Source organism: Miniopterus natalensis, chromosome X, assembly GCF_054644295.1.
Source record: "Miniopterus natalensis isolate mMinNat1 chromosome X, mMinNat1.hap1, whole genome shotgun sequence".
NCBI lineage: Eukaryota > Metazoa > Chordata > Mammalia > Chiroptera > Miniopteridae > Miniopterus > Miniopterus natalensis.
This window is the reverse complement of record NC_142103.1, coordinates 65261373-65283566: the sequence shown is the minus strand read 5'-3', so window position 1 is coordinate 65283566 and position 22194 is coordinate 65261373. Positions and strand designations below refer to the sequence as shown.

At 38.2% G+C, this 22194-nt stretch overlaps 1 protein-coding gene across 1 annotated transcript in view; it reads right to left on the bottom strand.

The window, feature by feature from the left end:
• MTMR1 (myotubularin related protein 1) overlaps positions 1 to 22194 on the bottom strand; it is a 78691-nt gene that overhangs the window by 38634 nt on the left and 17863 nt on the right. The window contains exons 3-7 of the mRNA XM_016221953.2: positions 6799 to 6874; positions 4367 to 4461; positions 3626 to 3733; positions 441 to 539; positions 35 to 118 (exon numbers count right to left, since the gene is read on the bottom strand). Of these exons, the coding sequence (XP_016077439.2) occupies positions 35 to 118; positions 441 to 539; positions 3626 to 3733; positions 4367 to 4461; positions 6799 to 6874 (462 nt within the window). The remainder of the gene's footprint in view (positions 1 to 34; positions 119 to 440; positions 540 to 3625; positions 3734 to 4366; positions 4462 to 6798; positions 6875 to 22194) is intronic.

The window sequence follows — 22194 nt, the reverse complement described above, 5'->3', positions numbered from 1 at the left end:
TATTATTTTTAGTTTGATAAGCAACATACTTTACCTGTCTCTTATATTCAGCTACTGGATCATAAACTTTCCACCCATTAATTGGAAATTTTTCTTTATAGTTGAATGCAAAGAGTGTCTAGATACAAAAACCCAAAATACATAAGTCAGCATTTCTTTGCTATGTCATATACCCAACATTAAAGCTTTTCATTCAGTTATGAGCTGAATGTGTTAAGATGAGCTGAATGTATTGATTCCTATTTTAATTTGTAAATTTTGAAGCAACAAACATGCAGCTTTCTTAATCATTACACAGAACCATCAAAAATTAAATATTCTAATATTAATTACCAACAAAGAAAAGAGATAAAGGTAACATCTGGAAAAGAGAATAATTAAACATGAAATTTTTGGACCCCCACAAAGGCATGCAAAAAGGTTTATTTTGGTGTACTTACCTGCCCATTGGAAAGAGGAAATGCATGTTTGTTGAGGTTTTCAAATAGTCCCAGTTTACTCTGTTCTTGTTTATAAGCAAGTCGCAAGTTTCTCATATCCTGTTAAACAATTAGCAAAACTCATTTATTCAATGTGTATTGAGTACCTATGAGGCAGACACAATGCTGTAAGAATCAATATAATATTTTTATTCATTTCTCATGTTATACTCTATCTTGCTCCAACTAACAAAAGGCAATTAACAAAAACATCTCCAACAAGATTTTTTAAAAAAAAATAAGTGAGGAAATTGGAGCAAAGGGGATGTGTTGGAGGGGAAAAACTCATCAGGTAGAACCAAGACCAAGGTTAGTACATAAAAGACATGCCATCAAGACCTGTGCATTTACTTCCTAAAGATGTGCTACACAATCAATTGTGAGCTTTAAACTATTGAAAGAATCAATTACAGATGTTGCACCCTCTATAAAATAAAAATGTGACAGAAGTTTCTTCCCAGTAGTCATAGCAAGGACTCTGTCACAGAGAGACTATTGCTCTCAGTGACTTCCTTACAAAAATTATAATGTTGTTTTTTAAGATAAGTTTCTTAAAATGCCCCACCATGCAAGCTGTTGACCCAAAACTCAAGTGCAGGTGGGCAGGAGCAGTTTCGGCAAGGTGGCTCTGATGGTTCAGTTTCTTCCCAGGATGGGTTTGAGCAGTGTCTCCCAACCTTCTTAAACCACTGTTGTTAGTTAAATAAAAATCTCACTCTAACATTATTTGAAATTCAAAAATAAGTATGACCACAAACAAATTAAAGGTTGAGTAATTTAGAAGTGAGGAAGTTACTGTTGTGATATTATGTATAACAACAGCAAAAAGATGGAAATAACCTAAATGTCTGTCAATAGAGGCTGATTATAATATAGTGAACTACAATACAGCTAATGGGATACTAGAGAGCTGTTAAAAACAAGATGCAGCTCGATATGTATCAATGTCAAGGAGTTCCAAGATATACTGTAAAGGGGAAAAGGAAAGGGCAAAATATTTTCAAAGACTATACAAACATCTTATGTGCACAGGGTATCTGTGGAAACTGGTAAAAGTGGGTGCCTGGAGAGACTGCAACATGGTGGCTGAGTGTTGGGTGGAGAAAGACTTACTTTTTCCTACACACTTATTTTACCTTTTAAATTATATATCACCTGTTTAAAAAACAAACCCCACACCTTACAAGGCTCACAGGCATGAGCTGAGAAGGTAGGGAACACCACCCTAGTAATTCTAGGCTCCTTTAAAACATTTTAAAGGAGCTATTAGCACCTGCTCATCCCAGCTATGAAAACATTTTAGTAAAACAGCCACAGGACACCTACCTAAGTGACATAACTTCCTGGTGTGCCCTCCCTCAAAGCTACACTGGCTACACACATACACCTTGGTAGCTGACTGAGCTGACTTGCTATTTAGGATTGCTCGGAGGGAAAAGCATTCTAAAGCAAAGAAAAGAGCTGTACAAAGACTCCAGAAGGTAGGTAGGTGTGTGTGTGGGGGGTGGGGGTGTGAGTGTGAGAACAAAGGAACTGGGATGGCAAGGAGGGAAAGATGGCTGGAGATGAAGCTGCAGGGGAAAGTAAGTCAGATTCAGACCCACGGGGTCTTGATGAGTTTTCTCTCTAGCTTAAGGATAATGGGAAGCTACTGAAGCACTCTGGAGAGATGACGTTTCAAAATTGCAGAACTGATCAAGCCATTCCTCTGCTTGAACTTCTGTGGCTGCTTCGCATGGATCCGCAGGTGGAACCATGGTCCAAGAAGGACATCTGCACTTTATCAAAGGCAGCACGGCCATGCAGTGCCCAAAGCAAGCCAGAGAGCCTAAAGATTTGTGACTTGGAAGAGTAAAGGCTTCTTTAAAAAAGGGGTTTCAACTGCAGTCTAGGGCCGACCAGAGGGAACTGTCCTCAGTGGTTTTGACCCAAGGAAATGGATGGGCAGGAATCCAAACCCTAAGTTTGGAAGGGACCTTGATGATTCTGCAGGCAGGATCTCTTCCCTCGTTCTTCAGGTAGGGTTGTTGATAAACTGCATTTCCAATAAAGACATCAGTTAAGGTATTTCTTAAGTGACTAGTTATCACTCAAGTTATCATATACATTCCTAATTAACCCGTTGGAGGAAGGGTATAAAACCAAAAATAAGCACAGCTCAGGTGAAAATTCCAACATAGCCAAGAAACTTAATTGTGTTTTTTCTTTTTAAATCCTCACCTGAGGCTATTTTTTCCATTGCTTTTCAGAGAGAGTGAAAGGAAGAGAGAAAGAGAAAGACACCTCAATTGGTTGCCTTCCTCATGCACCCCACCTGGGGCCAGGAATTGAGCCTATAACCGAGGTATGTGCCCTGGTCAGGGAATCAAACCGGAGACCCTTTGGTCAGTGGGCCGATGCTACAACCATTGAGCCAAACAGGCCAGGGCTTAACTGTGTTTTTAATCATAGGATTTATGAATACAGTTTGACCCTTGTACATCATGGATTTGAACTGTGTGGGTCCATTTATACACAGATTTTTTTAAATAAATAATGTAAATGTATTTTTTCTTCCTTATAATTTTCTAAATAACATTTTCTCTAAGCTTACTTTATTAGAAGAATACAGTATATAGATATAACACACAAAATATGTGTCAATCAACAGTTACCGGTAAGGCTTCTGGTCAAAAGAAGGATATTAGTAGTTAAGTTTTGGGGAAGTCAAAAGTTATACATGGATTTTCAACAGTGGAAGCTGTTGGTGCCCTAAACCCCACATTACTCAGCTGTCATTGTATTGTTGTCCCTTTAGGAAGTCTTTGACCATCATTGTTCTGAAGATTAGTTTTAAAACAACAAGCTGAAAAAATATGGATGTCTGCTTTCCAATTGATTTCTCTGAAATGTAACAAATAATATCAGCATGTAGGTTATACAGACCCATGCTAATTAGAATACTTAACAGAAAAGAAGAGGTTTACTTCAACGGCTTACATAATGGTATGAATTGGTTGATACAAGTTTCGAAGAGGTTTCTGTCCTAAAACATTTGAGTTACTAACAGTACAAAGTACTCTGACTGTCCAAAGACCAGGAAAACTGTGTCAGAAAAAGTTCCCAGTTGACTGCCTCTTGCAGTCTTACTAGTGCTGGAACCATACCTTGCACACTATCTCTATACCACAAGAATTGTCCCCATGGCTCTGCGCTCCAATCTTCTCAACTCTGCTGATCACTCCCAAGGGAACATCCAGAATGAAATGTGGGTCCTGAATTTACAAATTAAGATAGATGTCTATTAGTGTCAGTCAACAGATTTTTCATATTTTAAGTCTTCCCTGGCTTAACACTCATTTGTTTACTTTACATTTCCTCTTTGTTGCAGCGAAGAAACTAAAGTCTGATAACATGCTTTCTGAAGTAGATGTTAAGAAGGCAATTAAACTTCCCTTCCAAGTATAAGTGCTACTTTAACAGCTTTTTCTCAAGATACTACCTGGTTGTAAATGTGCACAACTTAAAACTCACCTTCTGGTTCTCTCAAGGTGATGAGATTTCAGGGTATTTCTTTCTTCTTTATTGTTTACTTGCTTCTGAAGTGTTTTTTTTTAAATTTATCTTTATTGTTGAAAGTATTACAGATAGTCCCTTTTTCCTCCCATTGCCCCCCTCCACCCTGCCTGCACCTCACCCACCCAGGCTTTCCCTATACTATTGTCTATGTTCATGGGTTATGCATATATGCATATAAGTTATTTGGTTAATCTCTTTCCATTCACCCCCTCCTGGCCTTCCCTCTGAGATTCTTCAGTCTGTTCCATGCTTCTGTGTCTCTGAATCTATTTTGTTCATCAGTTTATTTGAAGTGTTTTTTAAAGTAAAACACACTTTTAAAAACTCACCCTCTCTACATTTTTGAAGTACATCTTAAAGTCTGTCACTGTCAGCGTTCCATTCACAGCTCCCATAAATGGGCAGATATACATGACATCTTTCACTGAAAGAAAAAACTCAAAGTAGCAACTACTGCTATAGACTTGTGCTTCAATAAATCTTAACATGAGTTTCCAAATATATATATATATTTGATTCCAGTTTTCTAGAAATTTTAGATTTGTTATTACTGTAAATAAAAACATAGATGGATATTTTCTAATAAAGTTCCTTTTTTTTCCAAACAAAATTCTATTTTGGTACTTAATGAGGTTTTAAGTAAAGGGCTTCATAATAAACTATATTTTGTTATTTTTTCCAGGTGGTTAACTTTTCCTCTAAATAATAAATTAATCATATCAAAAACATATGAATTAAACACTGAAGACACTGGGCTATCCATTAACAAATTACTGCTAATGAATATTAACTAAAGCTAAAAACTGTCTCCTAATGCACCTCCTAAAAGCAACTGCTTTACAGATGACAAAAACTAGAACCACATCAATGAAGTGGAAAAACACTTCTTTGCTTCAAATTCCTTATCAGCTTCCATATTGATTTTTTTCTTACTGTGAATATCAATAAGAGAATATTTAATATGATATCAACAGCATAACTGATTCCTATGAGCGTTAAGAACCTCATGCCTATCACAAAGATACCTTCACCACCTTCCCAATGCGTGATTCCATTGGCATGACAGGAACACACACAGTTACAGATGAGTCCAAGTGGATCTATTAAAGGTGCTAAAGTTGTCATCCAGCCAAATACTTCCATTAAAGTTTTCATTATGTACTGAGCAGCTTCTATTGTTGGGGTTCTAGTTATAACTAGACACAGTTCCTCCCCACAAGCAGCACATGACCTGGGAGTGACACTATACAGAAAATGACCATTATACTATAGCCTGATAAATTCTATCATAACCATGTGGACACGATGTGATAAGAGCTCAGAAAAGGATTGACTTAACTCACCAAGGAAGCAAGAGGAAGGAGGGTGGGGAAGGAGGAAAGAAAGAGCAGCCAGTTGTTGGAGGCTAATGTGGCTGGATTAAAGAGTGCATGAGGATGACAGCACATGAGGCCAGAGAAGACTTGTTTGTGAATGTTCATAGCAGTTTTATTTGTAATAGTCAAACAGTAGAAACAACCCAAATGTCCGTCAATGGAAGAAGAGATAAGCAAACTGTGGTGCATCCGTACAATGGAACGCTAGTCAGCAATAAAAAGGAATGACTGTTGACCCATGTCACAATATGAATGAATATCAACATAATAATGCTGAGTGGAAGAAGCTAGACAAGAAAGGGAATATATTCAATAATTACATTTCTAGAAAATATAATCTAGTCTATAGTGCTTGGGAATGGGGAGAAGGCTTGGGAGGGAAGGTTTATAAAGGGGCTTAAGGAAACTTCTGTGAGGTGAAGGATATGTTCATTATCTTCAATGTTATGATGGTTTCTCAGGTGTATAATGTGTCAAAACTCTTCACGTTCACTTTAAATCTGTGCAGTCTGTCAGGAGAGGAAGCAGAGGCCTGACATAATTAGCTCTGCATTTTAAACAGATCATGCCCAAAGCAGCATGGAGGCAGGGCTAGAAGAACTCTCAGGGAAAGAACAGCCAGAGAGGCAAGAGGACCACCAGGAGTGACTGAAGTACCAGAAGCCAAAGAGAGAAAGAATGCCAAAACCAAGGGTGGCATAAACAGGGTCCAGAGCCACAGAAGAGGATATTTAGTGGGGGTAACTATTTGCAGCCCTGGTAGGAGAGTCCAGCTACTCTCAAGTTCTTGACACAAGAACACATCTTTGGGAGGGAGCCATGAGGGAAGAAGGCAATATTCAGCCTAGCAGAGCAGACCGTCCTATCCAAACCCAGCGATTGTGAGGTGAAAAGGTCGCACCCAGCTCTCCTCCCAGCCACCCATGGCACAGTGGACTATATGCTGAAATGCCTGCTCCTCCACAGTGGGGGGATGTGGTAGCCCTTAGGCCACTGCCCTTGCAATTCAAGGTGGCAACACATGCCCTTTTCTTGCACTAAAATTGTACTTTCTTGATACATTCTCCTTATAGTGAAGGATTCCAACAAAGCAATGAACTAACATTATAACAAGTATCTAATCGGCCTTCAGTTCATCAGGAAAAGTTGGGCTCCTCTTCTGCTGGTAATGCCAACTAATACTCATTCGGAGTTTAAAGTGATTCTCTATAGTCTTTTATCTCTTAAGGTCATAAGGACATTAATAAGAATGAACAGACCTAGTCCATTTGTCCCCTAGAGAAATTGGTCTGACTGATTTTTAGAACTTACATCACCTGTACTCACAAGGAAAGTGCCATGTCATTTTATGGATCGCTGAAGCAAAGTGTATGCATTAAACTTACCAATGGCCTTGATTGATTCTCCTGGAAAAAGTGGTGCTTCTTCCATCTGTGCCAGCTTATTTCCATCCCTTAGAGCCTAGCAAAAAAAAGCAACACTTTACATCTGTATACATGGGAATAATTGTGGTGTTCTGTGCTCTTGCTACAAAGCTACAGAAGCGTGCAAAATGTATGCCCCCTTCCCTTACAAGACAATTTCAAAGCTCAGCATCACAGGACACCATGCTGCATAGTCTAGCAAATTATTACACATATTTAAAGTTCACAGTTAGAAAGCATTAATACAGAAATGGCTTGACATAACAGAGAGATAGATACTCTAATCACAGTACAGACAGCTATTATGAGGTGCCTTCAGAATTTGGAAATAAAGTAAAAAAAAAAAAAAAAAAAAAAAAGGTTACCTTCCGAGCAAGAAACTAATTCAAATAAAATCAACATTAGATATAGGTGCTTAGCTAGCTGTAGAAATGGTCCAGTCTATGAGATAGTGTGGGAAACCCTGAAGTCTAAAATATTCAGGAGGTGGTCTCAGGGCAGCGATATTACTAAGGAAAGCTCTAGACTTTTGTACTGCAGCCCTGCTACCCCATGTGTGTACACAAAGCTCAGGAGCTTGTCAGTGTGTATCCCATCCAGACCATGAGAAAGCGCACCCTCATCTGGCAGAGTATTTAAATCAAGGCTGTGGAGAAGAGTGTGTTAATCAGGCTTCGCAAAAGTCAATTCACTCTGTGCTGATTCCATGCTCACCAAGCAAATTACTAATGAGGTATTACATTTCCTGGCTACAATGATACTAGGAAAAGGATATCTTGGATGGATGGCTACGATAAGGTGCCTGGGTATAAATGTGGATACATGCCCACAGTTCTCCAGATTAGCACCGTAGTCCAGTAACCAGTCTCTTGTGAGTTTGGTTGGATAGTGCCAGAGAACTCAAGGGAGCTGAGAAAATTGTGCTCTCAAACTACAAAGCTGGGGACCAAAGCCTGAACTCAGGGCCTATTCCAAGGTACTGCCATCCCCTGAGATGCTGTCAAGAAAACTGATTACTTTCTCCTTGGCATCTCTGATACAGTGTGTCACAAATAAGACTAGGATGTTTAAAACTCCAGAAAGCCCAAAGCTGTGTTTCATAGAGCATTAAATTCCCAAGAGATGTGAATAAGTCTTTTATTCATGAAAGGTCTGGAAAATGCATGATTCAAGAAAACAAGTTAAACATTTTTTGTGTGTGTGACAAGCCTCTAGCATGTTAATGTACAACAAATCAACGAGAGGGCACTAGAATATGCTGTATTTCCCATACCTATTTGATCATGGGCTGCTTCTCCAAAAAATATTACCTGTTAACATCAGGAGGTCACTAGTGTTCAGAGGAAAACAGATCAGACAATACTAAGTTTTCAGCATAATTTTGTGAAACAAAACATTAAAACCTGATAACTTTTTAATTCTAATAAAAATTATTGAAAATTCAAAATAACTATTTTTCATAGTTATAAGAATATTTCATTATGATTTATTAAAGGGAATCAATTTGAGAACACTATACATAGTAGTTTCATCAAATTTTTGAAAATAAAGGGAAAAGATAGAAATATAAACAGTGCCCGGCCGGGTGTGGCTCAGCAGTTGAGCATCAACCTAGGATCCTGGAGATTGTAGTTCGACTCCCGGTCAGGGCACATGCCCGGGTTGAGGGCTCCATCCCCAGTGTGGGGCGTGCAGGAGGCAGCAGATCAATGACGACTCTCTCATCATTGATGTTTCAACTCTTTTTCTCTCTCTCCCTTCCTCTCTCTGAAATCAATAAAGATACATTATATATATATATAAACAGCAAATTCAATGCTCAGTGTTGGTCAGCATATGTCTATTCTACAGGGAGGGGACAAAATGAAACGGTCCATCCTCCTTCTTATCAAGAACACAGATAAAATAATACAGATTACCTCCAAACAATTTTATTGCATTTGAATTTTTAGTCCAGGTTGGTTTTTAAGACTTTTTAGCCAAAAATTTTAGGGACTTACAGAACTGCTAAAGAAGACGTGGGGAAGTGTTTGTGGATTCATTTTTATACTCACACCTGATATGGAAATATATCTTTTACATAACACTAAAAAAAATCAAGAATCCTTAATAGAAGCCTTCATTTGAAAGTCACCTTCTTTAATTTATTGCTTGAACTAGAGGCTAATTTTATAATATAGTTACAATGTGAGAAAGCCATTTTAATCAATATTCAAGTTTTGCATTACTTCAACTATTACATTGTTAAAGCTTATTTTAATGGCCAAATATTATCTTATATATTATATAGACTTAAATTCCCTAACTCGTATTTAAAAATAAATGGGGATAGGTTATTTTGAAATATATTTACCAAAGCAAGCTGTTCTAATTAACTGTATCTGGAAGGGGTGGGGCGAAATGTGGCTCACTTTAAGCCTTATATAGAGCCACATCAAACACTTTAAAATCCTCAACCCAGGACTAGCTAGCAAAATGTTGTGACTGGGAGACAGCAGTGATTGGGACCATTTTGAGAATGTACAAGGCTCTCAAGATAGAAGTTGAAGATCAAATGTTTCCCTTCTCTTCTGAAAGTCATGTTGAATTTGGCTTGAAATACCTGTGCATTTATATGAAGCGTGACTGTGTTGGCAAGACGGTGAGACAAATCTTTCATCAATAATAATTAAATCTGGGATATGCTTTTTAAGTGATGAGAAAGCAACTGTCAGAACAAAACAAATAAATGATCCCACTGCTGCAGATTTTCCCATAAAAGGTTTATTTTGTACATGAAACACATTTAGCTTTAGCATAGGAATTCAAGAGGAGAATAGTTTTTAAAGGCTCATTGTTTTGTGAGTATAATAGATTCCCTTTAAAAAGCTGGTGTTAGGAAATGGGACTTGTGCTACATTAAGCTTTTACTGCAACTACCAAGTTGCACAAGACATGATTTGACGCTTGATTTATCCAACTCATCTAGAGCATAATCAAAGAACAAATTCTTGTGAACAAAATTTGATTCATGAACACACCCATTCCTCTTGGTGCCTTTGCTTCAAGTGTTGCCCAGTTGAGGAATTTCCTTTGATGATCCCGTCCAAATCCTGTTCCAGTGACCCTGAAGGTCCAGCTGAAGGCCCATCACTCCCTAGTACTAGGTACCGCACTGGGCATGGACCATGCACATTTGAAGAAGGCAAAGTCCACACCCTCAAGGAGCATGCTTAGCATATGCATCTGTCCCCTCTAAGTCTCTGTAAAGGCACTTCATAACCCTGTTATGACTGAGGCTCATTAGAGCATCAATAACCCTATTTGGGAAAACCGAGAAGTACAGATGAACAAGGGTCTCGTTGACAAAATGTTGGATAAACCAATTTTTGCAAATAATGTCATAATGGAATCTATCAAACTTGGACAGGAGGGCACTGCTGTAGTGGTAAAAGCATTTGCTTGTCATCTAGAAATCTAGTATGAAATGGCTCCTAAATACACAATCTGTAGCTACAAACAGATGAACACGTAGAACTTGCCACCTGATTAGCTTCAGCTTCAGAAGAGTAGCCATTGTGTTCTTCCTGAATCTCCTGCACAGCACCAGGTGCATGGACAAGAAAAAACAAAGGGGAGAAAGAGAACACGTGCAAACAGACAGGTGAAAAGACAGAACTTCTTTTTTTAAGGAGACAGTAAGCATGTAAAACTCGACACACCTTCCATGGCTTTGCAAATCACATTTCACCCCTTGGAGGTAAGGAAATAACATGTAGGCCATCTATAGCATCCTCAGCCTAAAATGGAGTATCTATTCTGTATTTGTGTTGGGGTAGAAAAATGAAAAGCAAACAAACATCATGGATTTCAGAGAATGTACTGTCTTTTTAAAATCAAGAAATAGGTACTATAGCATATAGTAAAGGAACAAAATAATAAACACATAATATGCTCATAGAAACTAAAGCACACCACAGAAACCAGGTAAAGGGCAAAATCAAGCTAAAATACAAAGGCAGTTCATAGACTTGTATTTTAAACATAGTAAGTATTCATATTCTCTGAAGAATTATTATATTGTCCAGGGATCAACTCCACTGGTATTACCAAAATTTCCACAAACATGCACATGCACATATTACATGCTGGAGATATAAATATATGTATAAGTATACATATAACCTGGTACTTATTACTAATTAAATATTGTGAATTATGAATCAATACCATATTAAATATTTCTAATTACAGTATCAATATGCTTCAAAGAAACAGCTAAGAGGTTACATATTTTAATTTAAATTTTTCCAACCCCTTTAAGGTATACTTTTCTTCATTGAATTTCTTCATAGAATCAGTTTTTGAAACTTTGAAAATTGGACATTTAGTTCAGCAGATGGTATAAAGAATATGAATACTGAAGGTGACAAGATTATAACCCCTTTAAAAAGTTGTAACAAGTCTCTAAGGCTGAACATATTAAAATTTAGCATAGATATATATTTTACCTAAATGAAATTTTGGTTCCAATGACTATACTTCTTTCAAAGGCAATCAGTGAAGAAGTAACAAAGATTTAAAAGAATTTACTATTTCCCATCTTTCATTTTTGTCAATAAAGTGAAATTGCTACTTAATACATTTTTATACTTTATATCAGATTGAATTTAGTACACAATTGGTATTGCTACCCTTCAAAGAAGGGTAATTTTTTCAATGCAGCCAGTGTTTTGAAATTTCCATTTTTAAATACAAAGAAAATGGAATCCTTCTTTGATAAAAATTTTAAGAACTGAAAAATGAATGACTAAACAACAAAAACCACACAGCATTTCAAAGTCCATGCAAGTGTAAAGCCAAACACTAATATTTAACAATGTGAATCAGTGAAAGACAATGATTCTCAAGAGTGAAAGAAAACATGGTGAAAACATTAAACAAAGATAAACCAACTAGAATCATAAGAATTTGACTTAACCTGCTTATTTTTATACTACTTCACTGGCTTCAATAAGATTAAAAATTTTAAACTGACATCAGTAATTATTCTATCAAAATCCACACTGTTTTCATTTAATGGAAATATGTTAATTTTCAGCATCTGATACTCAGGCTTAAATGCATGCACATTACCAATCTCTGTCTTGCTTTATGAATACTCTGAAATGAAGGGAAGTAAAATCATGAAGAAATATAAGCTATAACCCATTAGATGTAACAGTTACATCTGTGTTTTAAGAAATGGGACTGATTTTGCTAAACTTATCTTTAGGATTAGCACTTCTGCTTTTTGGATTCAGCATGCAGACATGTAGGTGACTTAAAATCTTACTTAGAGTGGACAACAACTGACCACTTTGTTGTTGCTAAATTCTTTATCATGAATTACATGATAAACAAGGATAAAAGAGGACTCTGCTGACCTAGCCTTATAAGCCCCTGCCACGGAGATCCATTTGGTCAGAATTCATGTAACACAACAAAAGTCATATTACACACTGGTAACAATTTTAGCATCCTGCCCTCATACACATTGGCTGTGATTGCACATAAAAGCATTTTAACAAATAAAACGTTTCCAGTGAACACTTAAAGCTATGACACAACAGAGCAAATTGATTTGAGTGAGTCGTAGAAACCAGTGAGAAGGTAAAGAACACTAAATAGACTAAGTGTTCAATAAAGCAGAGACATACAAGTAGGAGGCCCATCTGCCAAACATCCTTACCCTTATATCAGGCCTCCTGAAAACCTGTTAGTTAAAATACAGAACATCATCATCACAAACACATTACTATTGACCTGTGCAAAATGTCATTAAGTTCACCAGCCCATTCCCTAATAAACATTATAATCCTCTACATAAAGCCAACCAGATCAATCCTAACACATTTGCCCTCTAAGTTTCATTCAATATTAAATCAATGCTAACACATTTGTCCTATAATTTTTAGGCAAGTCTATGGTTTGAAGAAACATATTGTCCTTAGGCTAAGACAAACATTATTTTAAACACAAACCCCTTCTGTCAAGTGCTATTACAAGCTGTTGTGAATAAGCAGTGTTTGAAAAGTTCATTTGTGCATCTGTTTGGAATACTGAATACATTTTCCCCATAGAAACAATGATATAAAAAGGCGGTTCTGCTCCCAAACCAGCCCACAGAAACAAAACAAAAACCCAAAACCCACAAAAGCTCCCACATTTGACCCAGAGCATAGCTCAGCTACAGCGTTAATGGTATCATGAAACCTAGATAACCACAAATCATAACCTGGTTTCTGTAGAAATTATATTTCCAACTCACACTTGGGACTCTAGAATTTGACTCCAGGATGTGGCCGCCCCACCAAGAGAAGGATGCCTGTCTTGCCTTCCAGGTCCCGCTGCCTAGGAAAGGGCAGCTTCAGGTTGGAAGAGGTAGCTGGCTGGTCTGGGAGGGCAAAGGAGGGGAGGGGAGGTCCAGGCTGCTGTCCCTGCAAGGGGAAGCCAAGCTTTATTGAATAGGGACACTAATTTCAGCAATGTTCTTCCTGCACCAGTAGCCTACGAATACTACTTAAACATGCAGCCTACGCATAAGGGAAGCCCGGGACAGAGGAGACATTGCGGAAAATGAAAAGAACTTTTGAAAAGTGAATAGTGGTAACTGTCTGAGGAAGACCTGAATCATCTGTTCCTCATTCCAAAGTGTGATTTCCAATCATCTAACCACTGGATGTTCTATGGAAAACATTTAAAAAAAAATCACCAGAGGTTCCTATTAGCTGTATAGGTTCCTCAGGATAGTTAAGAAGAGCACATGAGGACTTCATCAATGTATCATCATTAAATGAAAATACACTGAAGTTAAAAAAGTTTTCTGAATTACGTGATGCTATAGCACAAAGAGATTTATTTAAGCCCATAAGTTCCTAAACTTAGACTATTTAGACTAAGAAGCTTAAACCTGCCTTCTTTTTGGGGGGGAGGGGGGTGATGGATATGTTTATCCTCTTAATTGTCATAACAGTCTCTCAAGTATATACTTATGAAAACTTATTAAATTGTTTCTTTAAATATGTGAAGTTTATCGTCTGTTAATGACAACTCAATAAAATCAGTATAAATCTGCATATGTGACAATAAAAATAGAAAGTCTCCACTCCCTGAGCTTCATTTCTCAGTGATAACCATGCTTAACTGGACCTATTTTTAATTCTGAGGATCACCTCCATAATCATAAATATGGTTACACCTCAACTTCTTGATTTGTCTGCTTTAAACAGTAGCTAGTTACATCCCATTTTAAAAGATGAGAAAATAAGCTTTCTCAAACTATATCTCCCTCTTCCTAATCTCTGATGACTGAAATTTTGATTTTTAGTTCTTTAATTGTCTTCCTTAAGCAGCTGCATCATAAAAAAAATACTCATGGAGGTGGGGAGAGCAAGAAGAGGGTAATAGGAGGATAAATGGTGATGGAAGGACACTTGACTTTGGGTGGTGTAAACACAATACAATATACAGATGATGTGTATATAATTGTATACTTTAAACTTATGTAATTTTATTAACCAATGCCACACCAATAAATTCAATACAATTTTTAAAAAATACTCATGATATGATTTTTAGGTGCCAGACACTCTTCTAATCACTTTGTATGTATTAACTCATTTTATTCTCAGAACAACCTTGTGAGATAAAAACTATTATTGGCTCCAGTTCTGATGAGAAAACCAAGGTGCAGTTAAATAATCTGGCCAAGTTCAAGGTGGCAGAGCAAGTATTTAAAACCAGGTGGTCTGCTACAACCACCTCAGCATCATGATGCTATAATTAACACATTTAGACTATAGTCTTTAAGCATACAATTTCCCTTTTAGGGTTGATGAAAAAATCAACACCACTACCCCTTCCTTCACTTCCCCTCTATACCTCCAAACCTCTGCTCTAGCAAGTCACTATTTTCACATTTGTTCTGTAACTACAATTATTTTTGACACTTTCCCTATAAAGTGATAACAATTGAAAAATGATAAAGCAGCATTCACAAGTAGTGTAACTGGGCCATCCTTATATGTAGGACATATACTATTGTCAATAAGCTTTTCCTATTGGAAGGATAAACTAATTCAAAAGCCTGGAAATGGGTAGGATGATATGCACTTTTACACTCATATAATTATTTACCTACTATAATGAAATCCTTGGTATTCTTGGTATAAGACCAGGAAGGTCAATGGAGGCTCTCCCTAAAGTCTGTAAGTTAAGATCCAAGTGTTTCTCTCTGGTTTAGTTTACATCTCTCCTGAAATAAGCCATTTCAGGTACACAGATTCATACCTTTTTTTTTTTTTCTTGAATTGGATTCTGACTGAAGCTGGAGAAGAGAGCAGTGGCTTTAGGTTAGGAAGCTTGGGTCCAGCTCTCCCTGGCCTATTCAGGGCCTGTTAATGTCTGCACTTGGTCCCAGTCTCTACACATACAAAAGGATAGGAGTCTCCAGAATGACTGCAAGGTCTTGACCAGCTCTAAAACCATAGGAGTTATTTATCTAAGCCTCATGGGCAGACTTCAGAAAACATCTTCCCAACCAAAGCTTCTATAAGCAAACTGGCATAGTGGTTATAAGAATGAACTCTGGAGTCAAATCCTGCATTACTGCCCGCCAGACCCCTGACGAGTGCCACAAGCCCTTGGAGATTTAGCCTCCTCTTCTCTAAATCAGTGATGTGGGGAACACCTCCCTCGCAGGTTGTTGGGAGGGTTAAACTGGGTAACACAAATGTATCTGGGTGGATAAGTACTCAGGAATCAGTTGTTAGCATCTGCACTATTTAGGTAACCTTTTATAGTTGATGGGTCTCAGCCTACCCAACTTGTACCACCACAACTATCTCCTCTCTCACATCCCCGCTCTCAACTCCTACACATGCCAAGAAACTGAGAATGTGCAAAAAAGTTAATAATGATCTTAATCAATTTAACAAAGCAAGGAGAGTACCCAAAATGTTAAGTAGGGTGTTCAGAGAGCTTCTGGATTGAACACATCTACATGCTGGAAGGATGGTGGACTCCAACTCCATGGGGGCAGAAGTTCTTATACTTGGGGTCTTCCCAGACCTTGCCCTATGTATCTCTTCATCTGGTTGTTTATCTGTGTTCTTTATCATACCCTCTAATAAACTGGTAAATGTTCAGTGTTTCCCTGAGTTCTGTGAGATGTTATAGGAAACTATCAAATTCAATAGGGGGTCATGGGAATCCCTAATTTGTAGCCAAGCCTAGCAGAAGTTGTGGGGAACCTTGGCACCACTACTTGCTATTGGTGTCTGAAATGAGGGACAGTTTCATGAGACTGAGCCCTTAACCTGTGGGTTTTGCACTAACTCCAGTTAGTGTCGGAACTGAATTGAACTGGTGTTGGAGAATTGGGTGGGGTGGGGGGAAAAATGCTGGTGTTATTAGTGTTCTAGGAGTATAGCGTGAGTACCTGCGAGGGAAACAGTGAATTATTTCCCAGAAAAATACCAAAATTTAAATGTGTATAAATGTTTGTTTTGGGCATAAAACTCCCTTCCTCTGCCCTCATGTTCCATTCAAGTCTTCCTTTGCGGCATTCCCCACTAGACAAGCAAAGGCTCAGGATTACCACTTGCTCTGGGTGGATTTGGGGAAGGGAGCCACTGTGCTCCTCTTTGTCTCTCTGGGCTCTCTGGGATCTGTGTGCCAGCCTGCTCAGAGGGTATAGCCTGGTATCCCTGGCCCATGAAGAATTTGCCTATGTGGGCTCTTCCCCAAAGGAGAGGTCAAAGTTGTCCATGGCTGCCTTTGGGAGAGTACGTTTAATTCAGGGCCCACTGTGGCCTCACACCTGAGGCAGGCCTTCCAAGCCAACTTTGAACTATTACAGTCTACATCTGTTCGGCGTCTGAATTCTTCAGAAGGTAATAGTTGATACCCCTAAATCCTCAACAGTGTGAAAGTTATTTCAGAAAATTTTCATACCCAGACAGTACCAGTAATACAAATATCAACAAGGTCCACTCTATGCCAGGCATTGTGGTAAATGGTTTAGGTATTATCTCAACCCTCCCAGCCACTGGAGAAAAAGATTCTACTATTATCCCTATATGACAAATGAGGAAACCAAGGCAGCCAGAGGTGAAGTAACTTACTCAAGGTCATAGAGCCAGCAACAGCAGAGTGGGGAACTCAAACCTGGCCTCGCTAGTTTTAGCATCCATGCTCTTAACCTGGAAAAGGTCCCACTTAAACCTGTTCCCCTTCTGAAGGAGGCTAATAAAGGACCTCAGGATTAATGCCCAGAATGCCCTGCTCTACCCTCTCCCCTCCTCCCATCACACCTTGTTTACTTGTCCTCTCCTCTGAATGCTCACCACAGTCCAATCTGTACTATATTTTCTGGTGTCTCTCTCCTACTATGAATTCCATGCAACCCAGCCCCTTGAAAAGAACAGATGCTAGAACAAACGAATTCTCCAGAATAATAGCTAAATGAAAAGGAGATAAGCAATCTATCAGATATAGAGTTCAGAATGCTGATCATAAGGACACTCAATAGCATGAGAAAAGAAATGGAAACTGTGAAGGAAATTAAGTATGACATAGTAGAAATTAAAAAAAAAAAAAATTGGAAGGAATAAACAGCAGATTAGAGGAAGCTGAGGATTGGATCAGCAAATTAGAAGACAGGGTAGAAAAAAAATCACTCAATCAGAGAAATAAAAAGAAAAAAAAACAATTAAAAAATAGGAGGACAGTTTAAGGGAGCTGTGGGACAACATAAAACATAACAATATTCGCATTATAGGAGTACCAGGAGAGTTAGAAAGTAAGCAAGGGTTAGAGAACCTGTTTGAAGAAATAATGCCAGAAAACTTCCCTAACCTGGTCAAAGAAAAAGACATATATGTTCAGGAGGGATGGAGAGTCCCAAGAAAGAAGAACCCAAAGAGGCCCATGCACAGACACATCATAATTAAAATGACAAAAATTCAAGACAAAGAGAGAATATTAAAGGCAGCAAGAGGAAAAAAATCTGTTACCTACTAAGGAGCTCCCATAAGGCTGTTAGCTGATTTCTCATCATTAACTCTACAGGTCAGAAGGGAATGGCATGAAGTATTCAAGGTAATGAAAAGCAAGGATCTGAAACCAAAACTACTCTATCCAGCAAGGCTATCATTCAAAATAGATGGTGAAATAAAGAGCTTCCCAGACAATAAAAGGCTAAAGAAGTTCATAACCACCAAACCAGCATTGCAAGAAATGTTTAAGGGACAGCTATAATAAGAAGTTGAAATAGAGAAAAAGAGAAACACGGGCATAAAGAAATAAAATGGCAATAGATAAGTACCTATCGATAATAACCTTAAATATAAATGGATTAAAGGCTCCAATAAAAAGGTGTAGGGTAGCTGAATGGATAAGAAAACAAGACCCAAATATATGCTGTCTGCAAGAGACCCATCTCAGAACAAAAGACTCAAACAGGCTGAAAAAAAAAAACAAAAAAACCCACACTTCTGGAAGACTTTAAGGGAGAGATCAACAGCAATACAGTCATAGTAGGGGACTTGAACACCTCACTGACTTTACTGGATAGATCTTTCAGACAAAAAATCAACAAGAAAACAGTGACTCTAAATGACACACTAGATGAGATGGATTAATTGACATTTACAGAATGCTTCACTCTAAAGCTGCATAATATACAATATCCTCAAGTGCACATGGGACATTCTAAAAGACAGACCACATGTTAGGACACAAAACAAGTCTCTACAAGTTCAAGAAGATTGAAATCATATCAAGCATCTTCTCAGACATTTACACCATGGAATACGATGCAGCTGTAAAAAAGAAGGATCCCTTACCCTTTGAGACAGTGTTGTGGGACCTGGAGAGTATTATGCTAAGAGAAATATGCCAGTCAGAGAAGACAAGTATCACATGATCTTACTCATATGTGGAATCTAATGAACAAAATAAACTGATGGACAAAATAGATCCAGAGACATAGAAGCATGGAACAGACTGATGAATCTCAGAGGGAAGGCAGGGGTGGGTGGGTGGGTGGGAAGTGATTAATCTAAGTGCTTATATGCATATATGTATAACCCATGGACACAGACAATAGTGTGGTGAAGGCCTGGGGGGTGCAGGGTGGAGGAAATCAATGGGGTTGGGGGAAAAGGGGACATTTGTAATACTTTCAACAACAAAGATAAACTAAAACACAAAAAAAGAAAAGAACAGGTGCTTACATCACATTGAAAGAAGTGGATTTGTGCTCAGCAATTACAATACGCTCCTCTTGTATTTGTTTTTACATATGGTAGCATAACTATGTTTCATATAAATCATACTTCCGATATACCATGAGTTTTTAGGAATATTAATCAAAATTTATTTTACATGCAATACAGAGAGATTCCATGTACTATGTACCATGTCATTCGATTTCCCCAATGGGAGTATATTAGAAAACTATACTGCCATATCAGAACCAGGATACTGACACTAACACAGTCAAGATGCAGAACAATTTCATCACCACAAGACCCCAATGTTGTTCATTTATAGCCACACCCACTTTTTCCTTACCCCTCCCTTTCTTAGCCCCTGTTAATCACTAATCTATTCTCCATTTCTATAATTTTATGTTTTCAAGACTGTTATATAAATGAAAATACACACCTTTTGGGAGTGGTGTTTTTTACTCAGTATAAACCCCTTCTCTCTTTCCTCTCTATTCTGCTATTGAACCCATCCATTGAGGGTTTTTTTAAATTTGTAACTGTATTTTTCAGTTTTAAAATTTCCATTTGGTTCTCCTTTATCTCATATTTCTTTGTTGAAACTTTTCAATTTCTGGTCTCTGACTTTCAGTTGTTTATTGAAATAATTTTATGATGGCTTCTTTCAAACCTTTTTCACATAATTCTAACATCTCTGTCATCTCAGTTTTGGCACCTATTCTCTTTTTTCATTCAGTTTAAGATCTTGCTGATTCGTGGTATAATGAGTGATTTTTTTAAAAAATAAGAATATGGGCATTTTGAGTATTATATTATGAGATCTTATTTAAACCTTCTGTTTTAGCTGACTTTCTCTGACACTGCTCCAGCAGAAGGGGAGAGCGGGCACCGCCTCATTACAGCCTGGCAAGGGTCAAATTTAAGCTCCCCATTTGGCCTTCCTGGAGAGTGGTTGTGGGGCCACAACTTTTTCTGAGGTGTTTGGCTGCAGTACAGTGGTTAGTGTCTAAGAGTTTTCCTTTTTCTAGGCTTCCCCTTTCATGGTTCTTTGGTAACAGAGAGCAGGCTTTTGTTGTCTGAGCCTGTTGGCATTTTTGGGTTGCTGGCTTCTTCAGCAATAAGTCTGGGACATATGTGGCAAAAACAAAACCCTTGGCCCCTGACCAGTTTTCTTTTTTCTCTCTACCTTTCAGGGAATTCTTTTTTTTTTTTTAAATAAAATTCAAATTAATTTATAAAGAAACAATTACATATTTCAGCAATGACAGCCTAAATCAATAAAAGCACAGGAAAAAGTGTTAGTAGAAACTGAAAAATCTCTGTAACTTTTGCCCAATCCAGAAATTTGGGAGATGGTTGATAAGGACCAAGAATTGACAGCATTTCCTAGGACATTACTAATAGGTGTAGCTAAATAGGATTGTGATTATTGTCACATAGCTCCTCACTATTTTTTTTCTTTTTCTTTGTATTTTTTCATTAATTTTAGTTTTGTTTGAAATATTACAGATGTCCTTTTTTCTGCCCAATGACCCATTCCACCCCGTCCCATCCCCCTTCACAATCCCTCTCCCCACCATTGTCCGCGTCCTTGGGTTGTGCATATATACATATAAATTCTTTGGTTGCTCTCTCCCCCTCGACCCACCAGCCCTCATCCATCCTTCTGACATTTGTCAGTCTGATCTATGCTTTCATGTCATTCAATCTATTCTGTTCATCAGATTAAGTTCTTTCGATTCCACATATAAGTGAGATCATGTGATGTTTGTCTTTCTCTGCCTGGCTTATTTCCCTTAGCATTATTTTCTCCAGGTCCATCCATACTGTCCCAGAGGGTACGAGGTCCTTCTTCTTTACAGCTGCATAGTATTCCATGGTGTAAATGTCCCACAGCTTTTATATCCACTCATCTACTGATGGGCACTTGGGCTGTTTCCAGATCTTAGCTATTGTAAACTGTGCTGCTATGAACATGGGGGTGCATATATTCTTTCTGATTAGTGTTTCAGGATTATTAGGATATATTCCTAGGAGTGGAATCACTGGGTCCAAAGGCAGCTCCATTTTTAATTTTTGAGGAACCGCCATACTGTTTTCCATAGTGGTTGCACCAGTCTGCATTGCCACCAGCAGTCTACTAGGATTCCCCCTTCTCTGCATCATCAGAAGGAGTCGTTTGTTGATTTGTTGATGGTAGCCATTCTTTTTTTTTTTTTTTTAATATATCTTTATTGATTCCAGAGAGAGGAAAGGAGAGGGAGAGAGAGAGAGACAGAAACATCAATGATGAGAGAGTCATTGATCGGCTGTCTCCCGCACACCCCAAACAGGGGAGGGAACCCGCAACCCCGGCATGTGCCCTGACCAGGAATCAAACCCCGATAGCCTGGTTCCCAGGTTGACGCTGAGCCACGCCTGGCTGGGCTGAGGGTAGCCATTCTTGCAGGTGTGAAGTGATAACTCATTGTGGTTTTAACTTGCATCTCTCTGATTATTAGGGAGGTTGAGCATTTCTCATGTGCCTCTTGGCCATCTGTGTCCTCTTTGGAGAAGTGTCTATTCAGGTCCTTTGCCAATTCCTTAATTGGGTTGTTTGTTTTCCTCTTGCTGAGTAGTATGAGTTCTTTGTACACTTTGGAAATTAGCCCCTTATCAGATACATCTTTGGCAAATATGTTTTCCCAGACAGTGGGGTTCCTTTGAATTTTGAGGCTGTTTTCTTTTGCTGTGCAGAAGCTTTTTACTTTGATGTAGTCCCATATGTTTATTTTTTCTTTTGTTTCTCTTGTCCTAGGAGATGTATCAGTGAAAAGTCCACTACATGGGACGTCTGAGACTTTACTGCCTATATTTTCTTCTAGGATTTTTATCGTTTCATGACTTACATTTAAGTCTTTTATCCATTTTGAGTTTATTTTTCTGTATGGTGAAAGTCGGCGGTGTAGTTTCTTTTTTTTTTTGCATGTATTTGTCCAATTTTCCCACCACCACTTACTGAAGAGACTGTCTTTACTCCATTGTATGCTCTTACCTCCTTTGTCAAATATTAACTGACCATATGGCGTGGGTCTATTTCTGGGGTCTCTGTTCTGTTCCATTGATC